General features: G+C 31.6%; 1 protein-coding gene across 2 annotated transcripts in view; it reads left to right on the forward strand.

The window, feature by feature from the left end:
- LOC134710156 (exocyst complex component 5-like) overlaps positions 1-19379 on the forward strand; it is a 38980-nt gene extending 19601 nt beyond the window's left edge. For both annotated transcript variants that reach the window (XM_063570372.1, XM_063570373.1), the window contains 8 exons: positions 331-426; positions 4050-4218; positions 9174-9282; positions 10736-10859; positions 12311-12506; positions 16168-16324; positions 18523-18683; positions 19212-19379. In XM_063570372.1, coding sequence (XP_063426442.1) covers positions 331-426; positions 4050-4218; positions 9174-9282; positions 10736-10859; positions 12311-12506; positions 16168-16324; positions 18523-18683; positions 19212-19298 — 1099 coding nt within the window. In that variant the 3' untranslated portion in view covers positions 19299-19379. The remainder of the gene's footprint in view (positions 1-330; positions 427-4049; positions 4219-9173; positions 9283-10735; positions 10860-12310; positions 12507-16167; positions 16325-18522; positions 18684-19211) is intronic.
- The last annotated feature ends 1038 nt before the right edge of the window (positions 19380-20417 follow it).

Genomic DNA, 20417 nt, shown 5'->3' on the forward strand with positions numbered 1-20417 from the left:
ATCTTTATGTGTGCAAAATGATACACTGCAAACACAACTTTCCTCAAAATAAGTACAATAACCTTTTCTTAATATAGTTCAACATTGACTATACTTCTTCTATTTCCACCATCTCTAGTTTGTTTGCATGCAAAAACTAATTCACTCTGTAAGTCACTCGTGCATACCAAATTTGATGGAGTAAATGTAGCTTGCAATATATCAAGAAACATATTTTAAATTTTAAACACATGGTTGTGTGCAGTTTGAGTTAAATTTAAGCAATATTAGATCTATATCCAAGTGATAACATATGTTAATGTGTTAAAATATTTTTTTTATATCATTTAGGTTTGAAACAAAGTACTTGAAAGAAAGATGTGCTGCTCATCTTCAACGATATTATGAAGTGAATGGCCACCAAAAGAAACAGATACAATCAGGAGGGTAAGAGTTATTACAGTAGACATCTAAGATTCATGTTTATACAGTTGAAGAAAGAAGTAGTGTAACTGTTGTATATTACAAGTCAGGAGCCTGTAGTTCAGTGGTTGTTGTTGGTTCAAGTCAATCATATTTGTTTTTAGCTCACCTGGCCTAAAAGGCCATGTGAGCTTTTCTCATCACTTGGCGTCCGTCATCGTTGTCGTCGTCGTCACCGTCGTCGTCTGTCATCGTTAACAATTTTTCAAACATCTTCTCCTCTGAAACTACTGAATGGATTTGAATGAAACTTAGCATGATTGTTCCTTAGATTATCCTGCAAAAAGTGTGTGCTTTGATTTTGGATCCGTCAAAAAACATGGCCGCCGTTACTTAAAATAGAACACAGGGGTCAAATGCAGTTTTTGGCCTATATCTCAAAAAACGAAAGCATTTAGAGCAAATCTGACATGGGGTTAAAATGTTCATTAGGTCAATATCTATCAGCCCTGAAATTTTCAGATGTATGAAACAACCCATTGTTGGGTTGCTGCCACTTAATTGGTAATTTTAAGGAAATTTTGCAATTTTATACGCCTGGGACGGGACGTATTATGGTCCACCGTTGTCCGTCCGTCTGTCTGTCCGTCCGTCCGCCCGTCGTCGTCCACACTTCTGACAATGACTCAAAAACACCTTCACCAATTTCCATGAAACTTAAGTGAATTGTTTATATCTATTGACGTAAGCTCCCTTTCGGTTTTTTTTAAGTTTGGGATTTATGTGGCTTTATTCATATAAAAAGGGGGATTTTCAACACTTCGGACAATAACTCAAAAAGGCTTTCACCAATGTCCATGAAACTTCGTAGAAATGTTTATATCTATTGACGTAAGCTCCTTTTTGGTTTTTTTTAATTTCAGATTTTAAGTTTTGGATTTACGGGGCTTTATTCATAAAAAAGGGGGGATTTTCAACACTTCAGACAATAACTCAAAAAGGCTTTCACCAATGTCCATGAAACTTTGGTGAATGGTTTATATCTGTTGATGTAAGCTCCCTTTCGTTTTTTTTTAATTTCAGATTTTAAGTTTTGGATTTATGGGGCTTTATTCATAAAAAAAGGGTGATTTTTAACACTTCGGCAATAACTCAAAAAGGCTTTCACCAATGTCCATGAAACTTTGGTGAATTGTTTATATCTATTGATGTAAGCTCCTTTTCAATTTTTATAAATTTCAGATTTTAAGTTTTGGATTTATGGGGCTTTATTCATAAAAAGGGTAATTTTTAACACTTCGGACAATAACTCAAAAAGCCTTTCACCAATGTCCATGAAACTTTGGTGGATTGTTTATATCTATTGATGTAAGCTCCCTTTCAATTTTTATCAATTTTAGATTTTAAGTTTTGGATTTATGGGGCTTTATTCATAAAAAAATGGTGATTTTTTACACTTCGGTCAAAAACTCAAAAAGGCTTTCACCAATGTCCATGAAACTTTGGTGAATTGTTTATATCTATTGATGTAAGCTTCCTTTCAATTTTAATAAATTTCAGATTTTACATTTCCGTTTTATGAATTTTTATGCTTTAAAAAGGGGGGATTTTTTCAATTTTGGGACAATAACTAACACTTTCACAAAATTTTATGTATGGATGAAAAATTAAGACAACAAACTTAGTTAAATTTGAGGTAGCCTTAATAGTGCCAATTTTTTTGTGCATTTTTATTTATAATTTGGGGGGGGGGTATTTGACAGGGCTCACACTATTTCTAGTTGATCATATAAATTCATTTAAAGCATAAAAGACAAGTTAAAAGAGCAACGTGTGTATCATGGTCATTATCTTGAATATTATTATAGATAAAGATAAACTGTAAACAGCAAAAATGATCAGCAAAGTAAGATCTACAATAAGTTAATATGACCAAAATTGTCAATTGACCCCTTAAGGGGTTATTGTCCTTTAATGACAATTTTTGACAATTTGTTCATCATATTTGCTAACTTTAAAAAATCTTCTCCTCTGAAACTACTGAATGGATTTGGATGAAACTTAGCACGATTGTTTTTTAGATTATCCTGCAAAAAGTGTGTGCTTTGATTTTGGATCCGTCAAAAAACATGGCCGCCATTACTTAAAATAGAACATAGGGGTCAAATGCAGTTTTTGGCCTATATCTCAAAAACGAAAGCATTAAGAGCAAATCTGACATGGGGTAAACATGTTCATTAGGTCAATATCTATCAGCCCTGAAATTTTCAGATGAATGAAACAACCCATTGTTGGGTTGCTGCCACTTAATTGGTAATTTTAAGGAAATTTTGTAGTTTTTGGTCATTATCTTGAGTATTATTATAGATAAAGATAAACTGTAAACAGCAAAAATGATCAGCAAAGTAAGATCTACAAATATGTTAATATGACCAAAATTGTCAATTGACCCCTTAAGGGGTTATTGTCCTTTAATGACAATTTTTGACAATTTGGTCAACATATTTGCTAACTTTAAAATATCTTCTCCTCTAAAACTACTCAACCAAATTCTACCAAACTTCAACTGAATGATCAGTAGGGTGTATAAAATTTAATTTGTGCTATATTTTTTATTTCGTCAAAAAACATGGCCATCATGGCTAAAAATAGAACACAGGGTAAAATGCAGTTTTTGGCTTATATCTCAAAAACTCCAGCATTTAGAGCAAATAAGACAAGAAGTTAAAGTATTTATTAGGTCAAGGTCTACCTGTCCTGAAATTTTCAGCAGAATTGGGTAACTGGTTTTTCAGGTATAATGCCCCTGAATTGATGATTTTAAAGAAATTTTGCAGATTTTGGTTATTATCTTGAATATTATTATAGATACAGATAAACTGTTAATAGCAAAAATGTTAAGCAAAGTAAGATCTACAAATAAGTCAATTTGACCAAAATTGTCAATTGACCCCTTAAGGAGTTATTGCCCTTTAAAGACTTTTTTCACAATTTGTTCATCATGTTAACTTACTTTAAAAAATCTTCTCCTTTGAAACTGCTGTATCAATTTCAGCCAAACTTAGGCTAAATGAGTTTCAGAGTATCTAGTATAAATTTTATATTTCATTTCCTTGTATGTCAAGAAACATAGCTCCTATGGCTAAAATAGAACATAGGAGAAAATGATTTTTTTTTTTTGCTTTTGAAGAAAATAGGACGATTCAAAGAACATTTAAATAAATTGAAAAGCCAAAATAATCATTGATGAGAGATTTAACCAAAAAAATTAAGGTGAGCGATTCAGGCTCTTGAGAGCCTCTTGTTTCGAGAATGTTTTGTTATAGATTAGGCTGTTAGTTTTCTCAGATTAATTGTTTTATATTTTTCATGTCGAAGGCTTTTATAGCTGCCCATAAGGTTTGGGTGTTCTCATTGTTGGAGGCTGTACCGTTTCCTATAATTGCTTACATCCACTTTATTAGAACTTTGGTGGATGGTTGTCTCATTGGCATTCATACCCAATCTCTTTATATTTATATCAAACATTTATGTGACAACAATTTCAAATATTTTTTCCAGAGGTAACAATATAAAATGCTTCCACACATTTGGCCGAATCATTTTCTAGAAAAAAAATAAAACCCTATTTGAATTATATATTTTAGTATAACAGAATTACGTCGGGACTTACAAGCAAAGATTGGTACAATGACAAAGACAGGGATTAATATAGGTCCAACGATCGAGAATTATGGAGGGGAAACATTTCTATCACAGGAAGTTACGATTAGTATCCTACAGGAATCAAAGAATGCATTCAAAAGATGTCATGTGGTATGTAATTTGATCTGTTCTATTTGTTTATAATATGTGTGGAAGAAGGCACACTAAACACACTTCTTTGTTATGTAATGACTGTTTATTGCCCTTTAGATGTCTTGTTTTGTTTGTGTTGAAAGTTTGCTGTCTTATTGATTTTTATCTCCTTGATTCATTTAATAAAAAATTTGTGATTGGCTTTGAACTGGTTGCCAGTAATTTAGCCTGGGATCCGGCCCAATCTAGCTGCGTGTCGTAAGGGCCAGGTGGGGAACAAATACCATGTGATCGATTCAGTACCAGTTGACTCTGAATCTAAAGTGAGGCTGAATAAATATTACATAAATTTTGATGTTTGATGTAAACAAGCACAATTGGAGTCCAATTGACACCTTAGACATGTGAAATCTTAAACTTTTAACTTTCTCACCAGGCGATTGCTGATAAGAATTTACTCTTTTCTGCTTACTAATTATCATCATACTACTAATTAGTTATGATAACACTATACATCAATTCATAAAGAAAATTAATTACAGTCTAATTTTTACTAATTGATGTTAAACAAGAATTGGTTGGATACAGATGTAAAACAAATATTGAGGACAAAACTAGTATTAACCAATCATTGACAGGCACTACATTGATACACGCCTGGCCATACTGACAAGATTAGCCAGGACCCCAGGCTACCAGTAATTGTGGGAACTCTCAGATCTGTACATTGTGTCTTTTTTGTTGTTGTGAGTGATGTATAAATTTCCTGCCACATTCTGTGTTTTTGTTTTGGTAGTTTTTTTACATCCATCTAATGAGTTAAGCCCTTTTCAACTGATTTTTATAGTTTGTTCTTTTGTTGTGCTGTTACACCATTGTCTCTGGTTATGGATAGGGTATGGAACCAACAAATATTTTAAACCTTTTCACACTCTGTATAAGCCTGTTCCAAGTCCAGAACCTCTTAATTCGGTGATAGTCGTGTGTTGCTGTTTATTATTATGATTGTTTATTGTTTTGTACATACATCCAGCTGTTGAATGAATGAATGAATGCTTTTTGCAAAAAGCACATATATGCTAAAGTATAGCAAGGAATATGTTAGTTGTATTGTTTGAAATGTTTTACATTTGTTTGTCTGGGGCCTATTGTAGCTATCTATGCAGTATGGGTTTTGCTCATTGTGGACTGCTGAATTTTGACCCCTAGTTGTTAACTTCTATATCATTTGGTCTCTTTTAGAGAGTTGTCTCATTGGCAATCATACTACATTTTCTTATATTTACGTATACAAGAGCAAGTCTATTAGTATTACCTGGGTAATTTTCAAATTTTTCCTGTAAATTTATTATGAATTGATGAGAGTATAAGTTAAAACAAATAAAACAGAATTAAACATAATCTACTCTATCTTTTTAAGACCATTAGCAACTAGATAGTTCAGAATCCTATATAGGCCCAATATATGATAAAAAAGACAAACAAAAAAGATTAACAATTTTATTGTTACAATAGGTAACCAGAAAAGTAAGAGTATGCCTTTTGAACTGCATATGAGTTACCACTTTGTACACGAACAGTATCCCCTCGCTTCAGTTGCATTACCACACTCATGGTTTGGGAGTCATTGGCATTAGGAACAATATAGCCATGTGTGTACACACTATGATTCTTCATCAAGTAGAAGAATGCCCCTGAATGAAATCCTGTCAGAATTGTACATGAGAAGTGGTAAAGGCCATCTGTTGGTGCTGTAAAAATTCCAGAGGAGGGCTTATAGTGGCTTCCTTGATTGACTGCAACTTTGTCAAATTTGAAAACGTAGTTATTATGCACATTTACATTGGTGTTAAGGAAAGCTGTAAATGCTGGTCTTTGACCATCTGAAAAAGAAAAAGGATAAAGTTCACAAAACACCACACAGAAAATAAGTAACTTGTTCACCTCAAAGTAAACTTAGATGCTGATGAATTTTAAACACTTTATTTGTTGATAAAAGGGGATTAATGACAACTACAAGATGGACAAAAATATAAAATAAAAAATATACGAAAGGCATAAAATTAAAACTTATACCATTCTGCCAAAGTGATGCAGAGCCAGAAACGGTAGAAAAAGCATTGAGGGCATAGAATGAACTGTAAGATTTTTCTGTCATATATATATTTCCTTTATTATAAACAAATAAAATGGACTCTGGTCAGATTTGACCATGTGGAGCCACCTTAAAAGTTTTTGTTATGCAAAAACGGACAGTGACAATTAATTGAGTACACCTTTAACTATTTATATCAAAATCACCTAAAATGCAATGAAAAATTCAAAGGAATTACTAAGATGAATCAATGTTAAAAATATTTTATTTTTTTAGAAATGACAAAATTAATTACTGTAGAACGTTGCCTCTTACTCAAATCTGAGCGGATTCATATTTGATTTAAGAATGTTTCCTGCTCATGTATTTGTATTTTTGTCAAATATTGGGAATCCTCTTGTTTTATCAATCATAATTTTTGAAAGTAAAAGGTGCTGATATTAAATAAATGAAAATTCAAGAAACTGACTGTTTTATTTTTTATGCTTTAAGTCATTAATTTATAAAAGTCTTTTTGAAAGTTTGTTATTATGAAACAGAGTGTCAAAAATCTCAATTAAGGTATTATAATAAAAATTGACTTACCATATCCTGCTACCTTCAGAAAATTTATACCAAAAGTTACAACAGCAAGAACCAAATAACACTTCATTATCACACTGTCAAACTATGTCACTCTCAAACTATGTATCTGTCTGAGTTAAAGTTTGAAATTATGCTTGAGAAAAGTGATGTTATATATGTTTTTAGGAGACTGCATAGTGTAAAGGATGTTGCATGCTGAAAATGATATTAATCGAAATATGATCCTTTTGTTTGCATATTTAATTTATCAGAAAGAGAACGCTTCCTTCTTCCTGCTTCAGGATAATGCAAGTTTTCAGATTTTTGTATTAATCAGAAATATTAAGACTATATGTATTACAATAGAAACAAAATAAAGAACTAATTTGACAAAACACTTCATGAGACAGCAATTTTACTATGATGTTGGACAACATTTTTTGCTTTCACAAAATTATAGAAAACTTCAGTTCTTACTCAAAATATTGAAAAGTTTATGTGTAAAAGAGGGTCTTGGACTCTCGACAGCTTCCAAAATACTAATTTTTTCATACAACTGCAAAAAAAATTTGCAGTCGTATATTGGTATCATGTCATCGGCATCGTCTGAAGACATTTAGTTTCCAGACAATAACTTTAGTATAAGTTAATAGAAGTCTATGAATTCAAACACAAGGTTTAAAACCTCAAAAGGAAAGTTGGATTGATTTAAGGGATTATGGTCTCAACAGTTTTAGAATTATGGGCCAAAAATTGCCCCAAAAAAGCATTTTTGTAGTTTCCAGACAAGAACTTATTACTTGTGTGTAAGTTTATGGATTGAATTCATTCACATTGAATCAATAATGTTTTTTCATGATGACTCTGATTTTATTTATTTTGCATTGGATCTTTTAAAAAAATCAATAACAAATTCTTGCCAATATATATTCTAGCAGTTGTACCATGTGTCATCATTACACAGTAGTGACTATTGCATGTTGAAATGGATATTTTCTGAAAATGATCCTTTTATATTTTTGTTATAACCACTAAACGCTATAGGTGTAAACTTCCTGGTTTATGACATGATTTCATATTGTATCTAAATGATCATTTAAACTTCTATTCCTTGGTTTATTATATGTACTTCAAATATATCCTGATATAAAGTTCTGCATGGGATAATCTTGCAAATCAATCAATCAATCATTTAATGTTATAGCAACTTGTCTTACAAATTTATACATTGTTTGATTGTAACATTGATGTGAGTTGTTCCAGTTAATTCAGCTTTCAAGAATTACTCTTTTTAAAAATTTGTTATTAAAAATATTGACCCTATGAATTTTCTCAGTAAAAAATCAAATTAGTTTTGAAATAGAAAAACTATTTCTTTAAATTTATGCCTAAAATAAATGTAATAAGTAAGGTGTATGAAATTATATTAAAAAAAAATTGGGCAAATAATTTTTTGGTAAAGAAGTGATTTGGTCCAGTCTGAAAAGTGAACAATAAATTACTCTAAAACTAAATTACAGACCCACTTTTACATAAAGTTATCCATATTTTGAGTTTGTACTAAGACTCTTCTACGATTTTGATATAATTTGTCCCAAAAGTAGTATACTACACTGTAGAAAAAAATTGGGAGGAACAGGAGCAATTTTTTTAATTTGCATTTTTTGTCTTGAAAAAATGCACTTCACAACTTATGTGTGTTCTCAGGCTATTTGGTGAAAGGATGGATCCAAGGGAGATAAAAAAGATTAATTTGAATAATTCCATTTGAACTGCATTTACATCTCAGTTACTTTACTTGAATATGTCCAATTTCAGTTTTCCAGTACAAGGTGTTATATAACATGCTGGAAGGATTTAACTATACCACTTCATTGACTTTAATTAAGTTTAAATTCTACCTCCAGTTCTCCAATTTTTATTGACCTTGAGGAGTATAATGGTGTTTAACTACAGTTAGATCTCCTTTACATTATGTTGTAATGGATGAGTACATTTGTCTCTTTTTTTTAATGAAATCCAACTTTTGTTAGATTTGAATTATGTTTAACAGTTTCCTTTGATGCAGTTATTTGTTACCAGTACAGATGTTCACATGTGTCAAATCAAGTTTGGTTTAATTACTAGTACCCTGATACTATTAATCAACTACTAAGAGATATTGACAAACCATTTTGATGATACTACCAACATCCTAAATATGCAAATGATTCAAGGCTTCTAAAGTTTAGATATACATACAAGAAATTTTTGTTCTAGTTTTGCTGGAAATGTTGAAAAGATCTTTAATACTGTTTATCAATTTATATTACAGTTATGCACCCATTCCGATCTGGCAGGCAATGCAGAGAAGATATTATGTGTACTTATACAGTATTTAGTATTGGAGCATATTGATTATGCTGTAGAACTAGGACTTCAAGGTAATTATAAGAGTTTTTTGTCTCTACCAAAAACAAAACATATGAACCATTTTGAATGGAAATTATCTGTAACACTGCATATGTAATTTAGATCTAAAACTAAGGTTGCAACTACATCAGCCACTGTTAATTGTTTCACACTCTTTAACCACACACATACATGTGATGGACTGTGAAACTCAGATCAGGAGATTTGGAAATTTTGGTCAGGAGATTAGGACTCAGATCAGGAGGTTTTTTATCGACATAAATTTTGTCGTAAATGTAACCGTATGATGTAGAAATTGTGTTTTTTCTTCAAATATCCATCAAATTGTAATATGTTTATAGTACCCTTATTGCCTTTCTATTTGAATAAAATAATATATTAAGAAGAATCTGTTTCTTGTTTTGTTTTTGATAAATGATTGTTCACTGCTTGCAAATAAATCATTAAATTTATTTATCTTATCTGTATTGATTTTTATTCATGTCTCCATCTCCTTATCATTGGTAAATGTATAGACAAATAAGAAAGAAATAAGCTCTACATGTATATTTGCAACATCATAAATTAATTAAAAAAATAACATACACTACCACTAGTACTGCATGGCTTTTAAGCATTATGAAAGTCATATTTGTAGAAAACTTAAGAAAACTCAGTGTAAAATATTTTGCTATTTCTTAGCTTACACAATAAAATCTAGTATATACTAACATCTTCAATTCTCAATCCAAAGGTTTTACTAGGAATTAAACTAACTAGAACTTTTGTTAGTGTAAATACATATGTAAAAATCTCAAATGAACAAGGGAGAAATACATAAACTTCAATTTAATTCTTGAAAGGAGGTCTAGATTGCTAAAATAATTTATAAATTTATATTTTTTTATTTATCCCAAAACATTTAATTTCATTTAATCAACATCCTTTTATGATTATTTGATTACAATATTAATCATTTTTAGTCTTTTTACGATTTACATTTTTAAAAGCAAAATAACTGAAAACAGGATAAAACAAAGGGAAGTAACAAAAAAGTATTTCAATATTCCCAATACACATCGTTTTTATAACACAACGGCAGTTAGCAAGAGGTAAACATCGTTGATTATCAGTATGTTTGACCCCCAAGCTGTCAAGTGAAGCCATATAATTATACATCTTCTTTGATGTACAGGTAAAAATTAACACAGGTGTCAATTACACCCGTACAGTAGTAAGAAATGATCAAATATGGCGTCTGAAAATTTTTATTTATGAAATTTTTCATACACGGGAGTTTTTCCTCCTAAACGGGAGGACGGGAGGAGACCCCTGAAAACGGGAGTTTTGTACTCCCGTCGGGAGGTTCACATGTATGCACACATTCATGAGTTTTTTGTCATGCCAGAAATAGAACCCTAAAATATGCAACACGGTACTGTAGTATAAATGAATTCAAGTTTATTTCATCTTTTCTTTTTACAGCCATTCCATTACCTGATCCCAAGAGTCAACCAGAAATTTATTTCTTTGATGTAGTAGGACAGGCCAATACTTTGTTCCATTTGTTTGAGAAGCAGTTCCAGGATAGTTTGATTCCACTAGTTCTGTAAGTTTTATGTCAGTGTAACCAATTGAAATCAGATCATCTGTTAGCCCTTGCTTACACAGTTCTGACAATGATACGTTTACTTTCTGTATTGAATAAAATTGAGAATGGAAATGGGGAATGTGTCAAAGAGACAACAACCCGACCAAATAAAAAACAACAGCAGAAGGTCACCAACAGGTCTTCAATGTAGCGAGAAATTCCCGCACCCGGAGGCTTCCTTCAGCTGGCCCCTAAACAAATATATACTAGTTCAGTGATAATGAACGCCATACTAATTTCCAAATTGTACACAAGAAACTAAAATTAAAATAATACAAGACTAACAAAGGCCAGAGGCTCCTGACTTGGGACAGGTGCAAAAATGCGGCGGGGTTAAACATGTTTGTGAGATCTCAACCCTCCCCTATACCTCTAACCAATGTAGAAAAGTAAACGCATAACAATACGCACATTAAAATTCAGTTCAAGAGAAGTCCGAGTCTGATGTCAGAAGATGTAACCAAAGAAAATAAAGAAAATGACAATAATACATAAATAACAACAGACTACTAGCAGTTAACTGACATGCCAGCTCCAGACTTCAATTAAACTGACTGAAATATTATGATTTCATCATATGAACATCAGGCACAATCCTTCCCGTTAGGGGTTTAGTATCATACCATCATAACATATATGAGAAGAACATAACCCGTGTCATGCCAACAACTGTTTTTAGAATAAATGTGTTTAGTTCCGACGCAAAGACCTTATCAGTGACTCAATATTAACGCCAAATTATGCAATCTTTAATGACTTGACAACAGTATCGTAATTATATCCCTTCTTAATAAGTCTATTCAAAGGTTTTGTAAGTTTCTGAGGTGAATACTGACACCTTTGTGCTTTATACAGAATATTTCCATAAAAAATTGGATGTGAAATACCTGAACGTATGAAGACCGTTTGGGTCCTCTCAATAATACGCATCTAATATTTTGGAGGAAGAAATTTTATTGACCAGGAGGTATAACTGTAAGATGAGCTTGGACACAGGATCTGTGTTTTAATAGTCAATACTTTAGAATGCATGTTATATACAGGAAAAAATATATACATCCTTACTAAATATTTAAAGATTATTTCAAAATATTTTTGGTTTGTTCCAGATAACTTTTTCTTCTAATGGTATACATTGTTGTAACTTTCATGAGGGTAGTAATGCCCTTTAACGTTAGGCGGCAAACAGTTATTTTCGGCTACCGTTAGCGTCAAATTGGTTAAAAAATAATAAACCCTCTTTCATGTGTTTGATGATTTTATTTAACATCGTATAAGCTTGTGGAAGCATCTGGTCTGAATCCTTTTGATTTTAATTTGTTTGCTACTTAAATTGAGTTATGAGATACGGATTTGAACATGAGTAAACTACTGTTGCCTTTTTATAACAACTTTTCATCTTACCTCAGGTCCTCCCCGAAACATAGCCTGTGTTTACAGAAGAGGCGACAGTTACGTGAACAACTAGAGGGTAAGATAGATACTGGTTTAGATCGAGCAGTGGCCGCTGTGGCAGGCTGGGTCAGAAATATACTGAGTGCTGAACAAAAGAAGACGGACTTCAAACCAGAAGATGATAGTGTACTAGGACAGATGAACACACCCGTGAGTACAGGTCAAAGTTCAAATGTGTTCATGAATAATTTTAACAGAATACTGTGGATTGTTTATTATTTTTGGATACCAATTTTAGTTGTTTTCGTGGGTACAGGTGAACCACAAATTTATATTTGCAACAATTTACAAATGTTCAATCAGGTTTTATGCAGACTTTGGTAATGTCATTGACCATGAAATCACATATCCACAAAAGTACAAGTTTTTAATAATCATGAAAATTGGTGCACACGAAAATAATTGAATCTACAGGAAGTGCAATGTATGTCAAAATGTAAAAAAGTCAACAAGACAAATAAAAAACATAACCATATGTAAAAAAATGTTGATAATGTTTTTCATATCCTACCATTAATTATAGTGGGGCATTGTGTTTTCACATTTGTTCTTCTGTCTATCCATTTACAGTCAATTTAACCTGAAACAGGTACCTGTTACAGGTTACTATTTTTGGTCAATATACTATACCGTGAAGTTGTTGTGGCCTCAACTTTAAACTTATAACAAATGTTTATTTTGATTGTACTTATTAAGACTCCCCACAATATATAAAACTTTTTTGTGCTGATGTGGATAGCAAAACCCAATCTAATATCAATATTTTTTAGAATATATAGAGAGTTTTGAGTCAAATTGTATAGTTCATTGAACTTATAAATATAAACAAGGGGAGGTAATGGGTACAACTATTAGATTTAATGTTCTAAAATATTTATTAGGCTTTTCTGTATTGTTGTTTTATTCAATTATCTTCATAAATATAATATGGTATAGCCTTATGAGTTTAAAATATTAATATATGAAATATATAAAATCAAAATTGGCTTATTGGTTTATTTAGGGATCTACTAAAATTTGTTATTAAGATATTGATTGTATATAAAGCAGCAATCTAAATTGAAATTGAATAGTATGATACATAAAAGTTGTATTTGTGTCTTACAAAATCTATTACCTCCTAAAAGGCTAACAGTCGATTCATTATTGTTGGCTCATTCAATTATAGAATATCTTTAAAAGGAGTTGCAACTGATATTTTACAATTCATTTTCATATATTTTTCTTTTCCTAAAATATTAAATACTGTTGAAGTTTATTTTTCAGTTTTTATAATCTAACAATATAAACTAAATATATGACAAAGAGAAGTATATTTTCTGAATTTGAACAGGTTCATTCTTCTAATTGAAAAATTACATTTTCTTGCATACCTCCATAGAGAATTGAGACACTGCATATGTTCTTAACAATGTTGAAAAGGAGTTGTATATTTTTTTTTCTCTCTTCCTAATGACAGACCAGCCAACATTGTGGAAAAGTGCATTTTTGTGATTATTTGGTCCGAGAACACAATAAATTCGTAGTGCATTTCTTTTAGAACATAAATGAAAATTAAAAAAATCCCACCTGCGCTTTCTCAATGAAATTTTTACAGTGTGTTGTACTACTTTTGGGACAAATTATATCAAAATTATAGAAAACTTCATCGCCTCAAACTCAAAATATGGACAATTTTGTGTTTAGGGTGTCTTGAAATCTTTTGACAGCTTCCGAAGTGCTAATTTTTAACCTTTTTCAGCTGGACCGAATCACTACTTTCCTGTAAAATTCTGGACCCAAATTTTTTTACAGTGTAATTTCATCCCCCTACTTACAATTTGAGGCATTAAACATGAAGAAATAAATTTGGAAGGGGTATAAAAATTATTGGCAAGTAACCCACTGTTAACACTAGGGACTATATTCGTGAACAACGAAAATCAAGGGACGACAATTGTGGTCTCGGACCTAATAGGATAGAAAGAGTTGACAAATCTTAAAAAAACTTGGTATGACCAAAGCTTAATAAATTATAACACTGCTTGCAAAGTTTCATAACAATAGGATATATATTATAGACAATATGTTAAATTCAATACTCATCTTCGCGTGTTAAATTTTGACGTTAAAATTGAATAATTTCAACTATCAACATTATGGGCTTTGAAAATTAAAATATTGCAAAAAAATACTTTTTAAATGCCCTAATATATCATTTATTATGTACTTAAAGCAATAGAGTACTCATTTGATTTATCAGACTTAGCATAATTATTCAAAAGTGAAATTTATATCAGCCTGGGCCTAAAAATTGAGGTTTTTCAATGAAAGGGGGCCTTACATGAAGATGTAATATTTTCCAGCAATTTTAAATTTGTGAAGCTTTTTGGTTATAAATAATCCTTACATATGTATTGAATGTACTTTAAATGGAAAGAAAAGTCAAAAATAACATATCATATTAGTTTAAAAGGGTCTTAAGCCAAGTAAGACTGGAAAAAAATAAGGGTCAATTTAGGCCGTGCCACATATTTACATTTAAAAATGCATATTGAGGCTATCAGAAATAAAAAATTGTGTCTTTTTTATCATTTCTATACTCATGTGACATGATACAACAAATCTGAGCACAAAAAGGCTCTTGCAATTAACTTTTCTAACAGAGAGTATGGTCTGATACAAAGATTTTTGCCTTATTAATGAAATACTTGAATGCATTTTTTGTCTCAACAAGCTTATATTTAAACCACTTGCTATCCTACAGAAGAAAAAAAAGATATTATGTGAGATGGAACAGGTACAATAGACATTGTAAAGTGCTTTGGATACAAATTTAGTGAGGTCTTAATTGTAGACTTCAAATTTTATGTACCAAGAACCCCACTTTTGACATCATCCAAACAGGGCGTTAGACAAGGGTCATTTATACAACACATTTTGTACATATTGTCTGAGATAATCTTCTTTTCTGTAGATTCTGAGTTCATAAACAAGTAAAAGAACTAGATAAAGGCATAGAAACACAAGTATTGACACATGAAAATCGGTCAGATAGAAAGTCAGGATGCCATGTATGCATCAATATTGAAAAAGCCTTAAAATGCCTATTTTGACCATAAAATGCCAAAATTGGTCATTTTTGCAGAAATTCTATAAAATAAAAGTTTAAATCCTTTAGTTTCATGCTATTTGACAAATTGACACCCCCAAATCATTTAGGGAAGTTGCCAAATTACAGATTTTATTTTTACAGACTTCACCTCTTAGGTCCGAGAACACAATTAATTCGTAGTGCATTTCTTTTAGAACATAAATGAAAATTAAAAAAATCCCACCTGCGCTTTCTCAATGAAATTTTTACAGTGTGTTGTACTACTTTTGGGACAAATTATATCAAAATTATAGAAAACTTCATCGCCTCAAACTCAAAATATGGACAATTTTGTGTTTAGGGTGTCTTGAAATCTTTTGACAGCTTCCGAAGTGCTAATTTTTAACCTTTTTCAGCTGGACCGAATCACTACTTTCCTGTAAAATTCTGGACCCAAATTTTTTTACAGTGTAATTTCATCCCCCTACTTACAATTTGAGGCATTAAACATGGAGAAATAAATTTGGAAGGGGTATAAAAATTATTGGCAAGTAACCCACTGTTAACACTAGGGACTATATTCGTGAACAACGAAAATCAAGGGACGACAATTGTGGTCTCGGACCTAATAATTTGAAGAAGAAAAAATAAATCATGATTTCTTTTGAAAATATCCAACTTGAATAAGTTTTTAAATATTTTTTTTGTATGATGGCATGATGTTGCACTTTATTATAGGCTTGTGCCAAAGTAGTGAAGTTTATTTCATCAATAGCACAGACAATACACTCCTATTTAGATGGTAAGAATGTTGAAGTTGTGTTAACAGACCTGGGGACCAGATTACACAGAGTTATCTTTGAACATCTTCAGCAGTTCCAGTATAATTCTTTAGGTAAGAGGATCCTAGGTTAAATAAAATCCCCTAGTTCATGAAAAAATGTTAACCAACTTATTTTTAGTTCACCTGGCCCAAAGGGCCAAGTGAGCTTTTCTCATCACTTGGCGTCCGGCGTAGTCCGGCGTCGTCGTTAGCTTTTACCAAAATCTTCTCCTCTGAAACTACTAGGCCAAATTGAACCAAACTTGGTCACAATCATCATTGGGGTATCTAGTTTAAAAATGTGTGGCATGACCCGGTAAACCAACCAAGATGGCCGCCACGGCTAAAAATAGAACATAGGGGTAAAATGCAGTTTTTGGCTTATAACTCAAAAACCAAAGCATTTTGAGGAACTCTGACATGGGGGTAAAAATGTTTATCAGGTCAAGATCTATCAGCCCTGCAATTTTCAGATGAATCGGTCAACCCATTGTTGGGTTGCTGCCCCTGAATTGGTAATTTTGAGGAAATTTTGCTGTTTTTGGTTATTATCTTGAATATTATTATAGATAAAGATAAACTGTAAACAGCAATTATGTTCAGCAAAGTTATATTTACAAATAAGTCAACATGATCAAAATGGTCAGTTGACCCCTTTAGGAGTTATTGCCCTTTATAGTCAATTTTTAACCATTTTCATAAATCTAAGTTATCTTTTACAAAAATCTTCTCCTCTGAAACTACTAGGCCAAATTAATCCAAACTTGGTCACAATTATCTTTGGGGTATCTAGTTTGAAAAATGTGTGGCGTGACCTGGTCAACTAACCAAGATTGCCACAACGGCTATAAATAGAACATAGGGGTAAAATGCAGTTTTTGGCTTATAACTCAAAAACCGAAGCATTTTGAGGAACTTTGACATGGGATAAAAATGATTATCAGGTCAAGATCTATCTGCCCTGCAATTTTCAGATGAATTGGTCAACCCGTTAATGGGTTGCTGCCCCTGAATTGTTTATTTTGAAGAAATTTTGCTGTTTTTGGTTATTATCTTGAATATTATTATGCCCCCGCTTTAAAAAAGGGGGGGTATACTGTTTTACCTCTGTCTGTCCTTCCATCAGTCTGTCAGTCTGCCAGTCCATCTGTCACATGAATATTTTTTGTCGCATTTTTCTCAGGAACTACAATACAAGGATTTCTGAAATTTGGTTTCAGGGTTTATCTAAGTCAGCTATACCGTGTGATGCGTTTTCAGATTGATCACTTATCAGATATCATCAGTGAGCAGTAGCTCGCAGTTTCACTTGTTATAGATAGAGATAAAGTGTAAACAGCAATAATGGTCAGCAAATTTAGACTTACAAATAAGTCAACATGACAGAAATGGTCAAATGACTCTTCTAGGAGTTATTGCCCTTTATAGTCAATTTTTAACCATTTTTCATAAATCTAAGTAATCTTTTACAAAAATCTTCTTCTCTGAAACTACTAGGCCAAATTAATCCAAACTTGGCCACAGTCATCTTTGGGGTATCTAGATAGAAAAATGTGTCCGATGACCTGGCCATTCAACTAAGATGGCTGCCACAGCTAAAAATAGAACAGGGGTAAAATGTAGATTTTGGCTTATAACTCTGAAACCAAAGCATTTAGAGCAAATCTGACAAGATGTTAAATTGTTAATCAAGTCAATATCCTCATTACTGCCCTCAAATTTGTAATTTTTAAGAAATTTTGCCGTTTTTGGTTATCTTGAATACTATTATAGATGGCGGCGACACTTAAATTCACCTTGTGACCTTTCTCAGCAGCTTTGCAACAAATTATTTTCACAATTTTCTTTTTTTTTTATGATTTCATATGATAAAAGACAACAGTTTGTAATATTTGATGTGATTTATATTCACTTTACTTTTCTACTTGTGAATGTTGTGAAAGAATATTCAATTGAATGTAGCAAATCAGGTCCAGAAATTGCATTTGTCTTTTTTGTTTTATGAAAAGTGACGCCTGATAGCAAATTTTAAATCTATGTTTATATGTTGAATATATGTCAATGATATAGCAACCCAACACCAAAAAGGAGTAAAACTAGATTTTGTTAAGTTTCAACTTGGAACTTAACCATATGTAATGTTCCTTTTAGCCCCATGCTCATAGGAGCAAATACAAATACTTAATTAAAACATAGCCTAAGCCATGAACAACAAAATCTTCATTGCACATATCAATTTCTAAATGAATATTTTATGAACTGTTTTACAGGAGCAATGTTAGTGATCTGTGATGTAAATGAATACAGAAGAAGTATTAAAGACTTCAAGATTCCTCTTGTGTTAGAATTGTTTGAGAAGTTACATGCTCTTTGTAACTTGTTAGTAGTTGTACCAGATAACCTGAAACAAGTCTGCAGTGGGGAACAGCTGGTAAGGATAGTTATTATAGGAAGTCACATACTGTGCTTTACAAAATTTTAATTCTATGTTTCAATATCTGGTGCATTCCGGGTAATATTTTCAAATTGATACACCAAAATATTTTTTTTTTCAGCAACATCATAAACTATGGTAATGGTGAAACACTATTTTCTTTTTGGTGCAGGACCATTGAAATTATTATTTCTTTAAAGGATTTTTTTTATTTGTCTGGATATTGTATGTTTCTGCCTGTTTATCGGTATATACATTTTATGACCAAACATGCAGGTTTTTTTTTAAGACGTGGGAAAACTTACAACATCATTGTAAAAAAACTCTAAAAAAATAGGTAGAATTCAACAGTTCACCAAACACTTCATAAAAAATCCACAGACTAAGCAACATAAACAGATGAATCTGTGTGGTCCAAAAGGCTAAGTAGTTCCAGTTCTACTTGCATCACCCTTTGTGTTGCAGCTATGACACCAAAATGACTGTTTTAGTATAGATCTTTTCGTTTTGATTATTTTATTATAGGTTGGTTTAGATAAGCAAGTGTTGATGGGATTTATACAACTTAGATATGACTTCAGGACAGCAAAACTGGCAAATGTACTTAAATAAGAACAACAGACTTTGATTTTTAATTGAGTCCAGTAACAGTTGGTGCATCAGACTTCAACCATCTTTAGAATATGGGACATACACAAGTGAAAGCATTTATCACTGTGATGAATGTCTGTTTAAAGAATGATAACGGTTTTATTAATGGATTACATTTTCATTGCTACCAAAAATGAAGAAAAGTATTTCATATATGTATGGGGAAAGTGCAATAAATATTATCTGAGTCATACTTGTATTTTATTTCATAACAAGCCTAGATTTGTATTTAAGTTTCAGGTTTGATTACTGTTCACTAGATTTTCACTTTTTTTTTTAAACTTGTAAACATAATTTCACTAAACACAGCGAACCTGTAAGATTTAGGGATATCTCATTCAAACCCATACAAAGAGAAGTAACTAATGAAGTGAGTAAAATATTATGTTTTTCACATTTTTAAATGTATGTACTAATATTATTAAAGTATTTTTCCTTCTTATTTTAATGCATTACTGCTTGATATGCACATTCAGTCATTTCTCAAATTCAATTCCAGTTTGTTGTCTTCTGTTTATAGTTTAAGCCTGTTAAATTTGAGAGATTTTCATAACAATCGACTCTTTATAATCCTGCAGAATTTGTTAATAGGATAAAGCAGCATGTTAAGATAGCCTTAAAGTTTCATCCATTGCAGATCAAATCTGTATTGGCTATTGATGATTCCAGTTGTTAGGATCCAATGAAAATTTACAATGGGATTTACAATGATTTATTGATGTTTTTTTTTGTAATATCGATATGTTATTTTTTGTTATCAAATAAATGATTAATGTATATAAGTTTATTTTTTCTATTATTCAGATTTGATATTTAAAGAAAAATCATGTATAGACATTGAGATTTATATAAGAAATATAGCTTGAATGTCATGGATGTTGATGAAATTGACAGACTTAAGAAAAGGGTCAAAGTGATTTATTATTGTAGTTTTATTGTTAAACCTGCAAGGAAAGTCGCAGATTGCTAGACCTAGGGCTACTAATTAGACGGCAGCAGTGTAAACATGTATTTGTATTTTTATAAGCAATGGGCAACAAATATTTGATGCATTGAATGATTATAAGGTGTACTTTCTGT

Source organism: Mytilus trossulus, chromosome 3 (genome assembly GCF_036588685.1).
Source record: "Mytilus trossulus isolate FHL-02 chromosome 3, PNRI_Mtr1.1.1.hap1, whole genome shotgun sequence".
Taxonomy (NCBI): Eukaryota; Metazoa; Mollusca; class Bivalvia; order Mytilida; family Mytilidae; genus Mytilus; species Mytilus trossulus.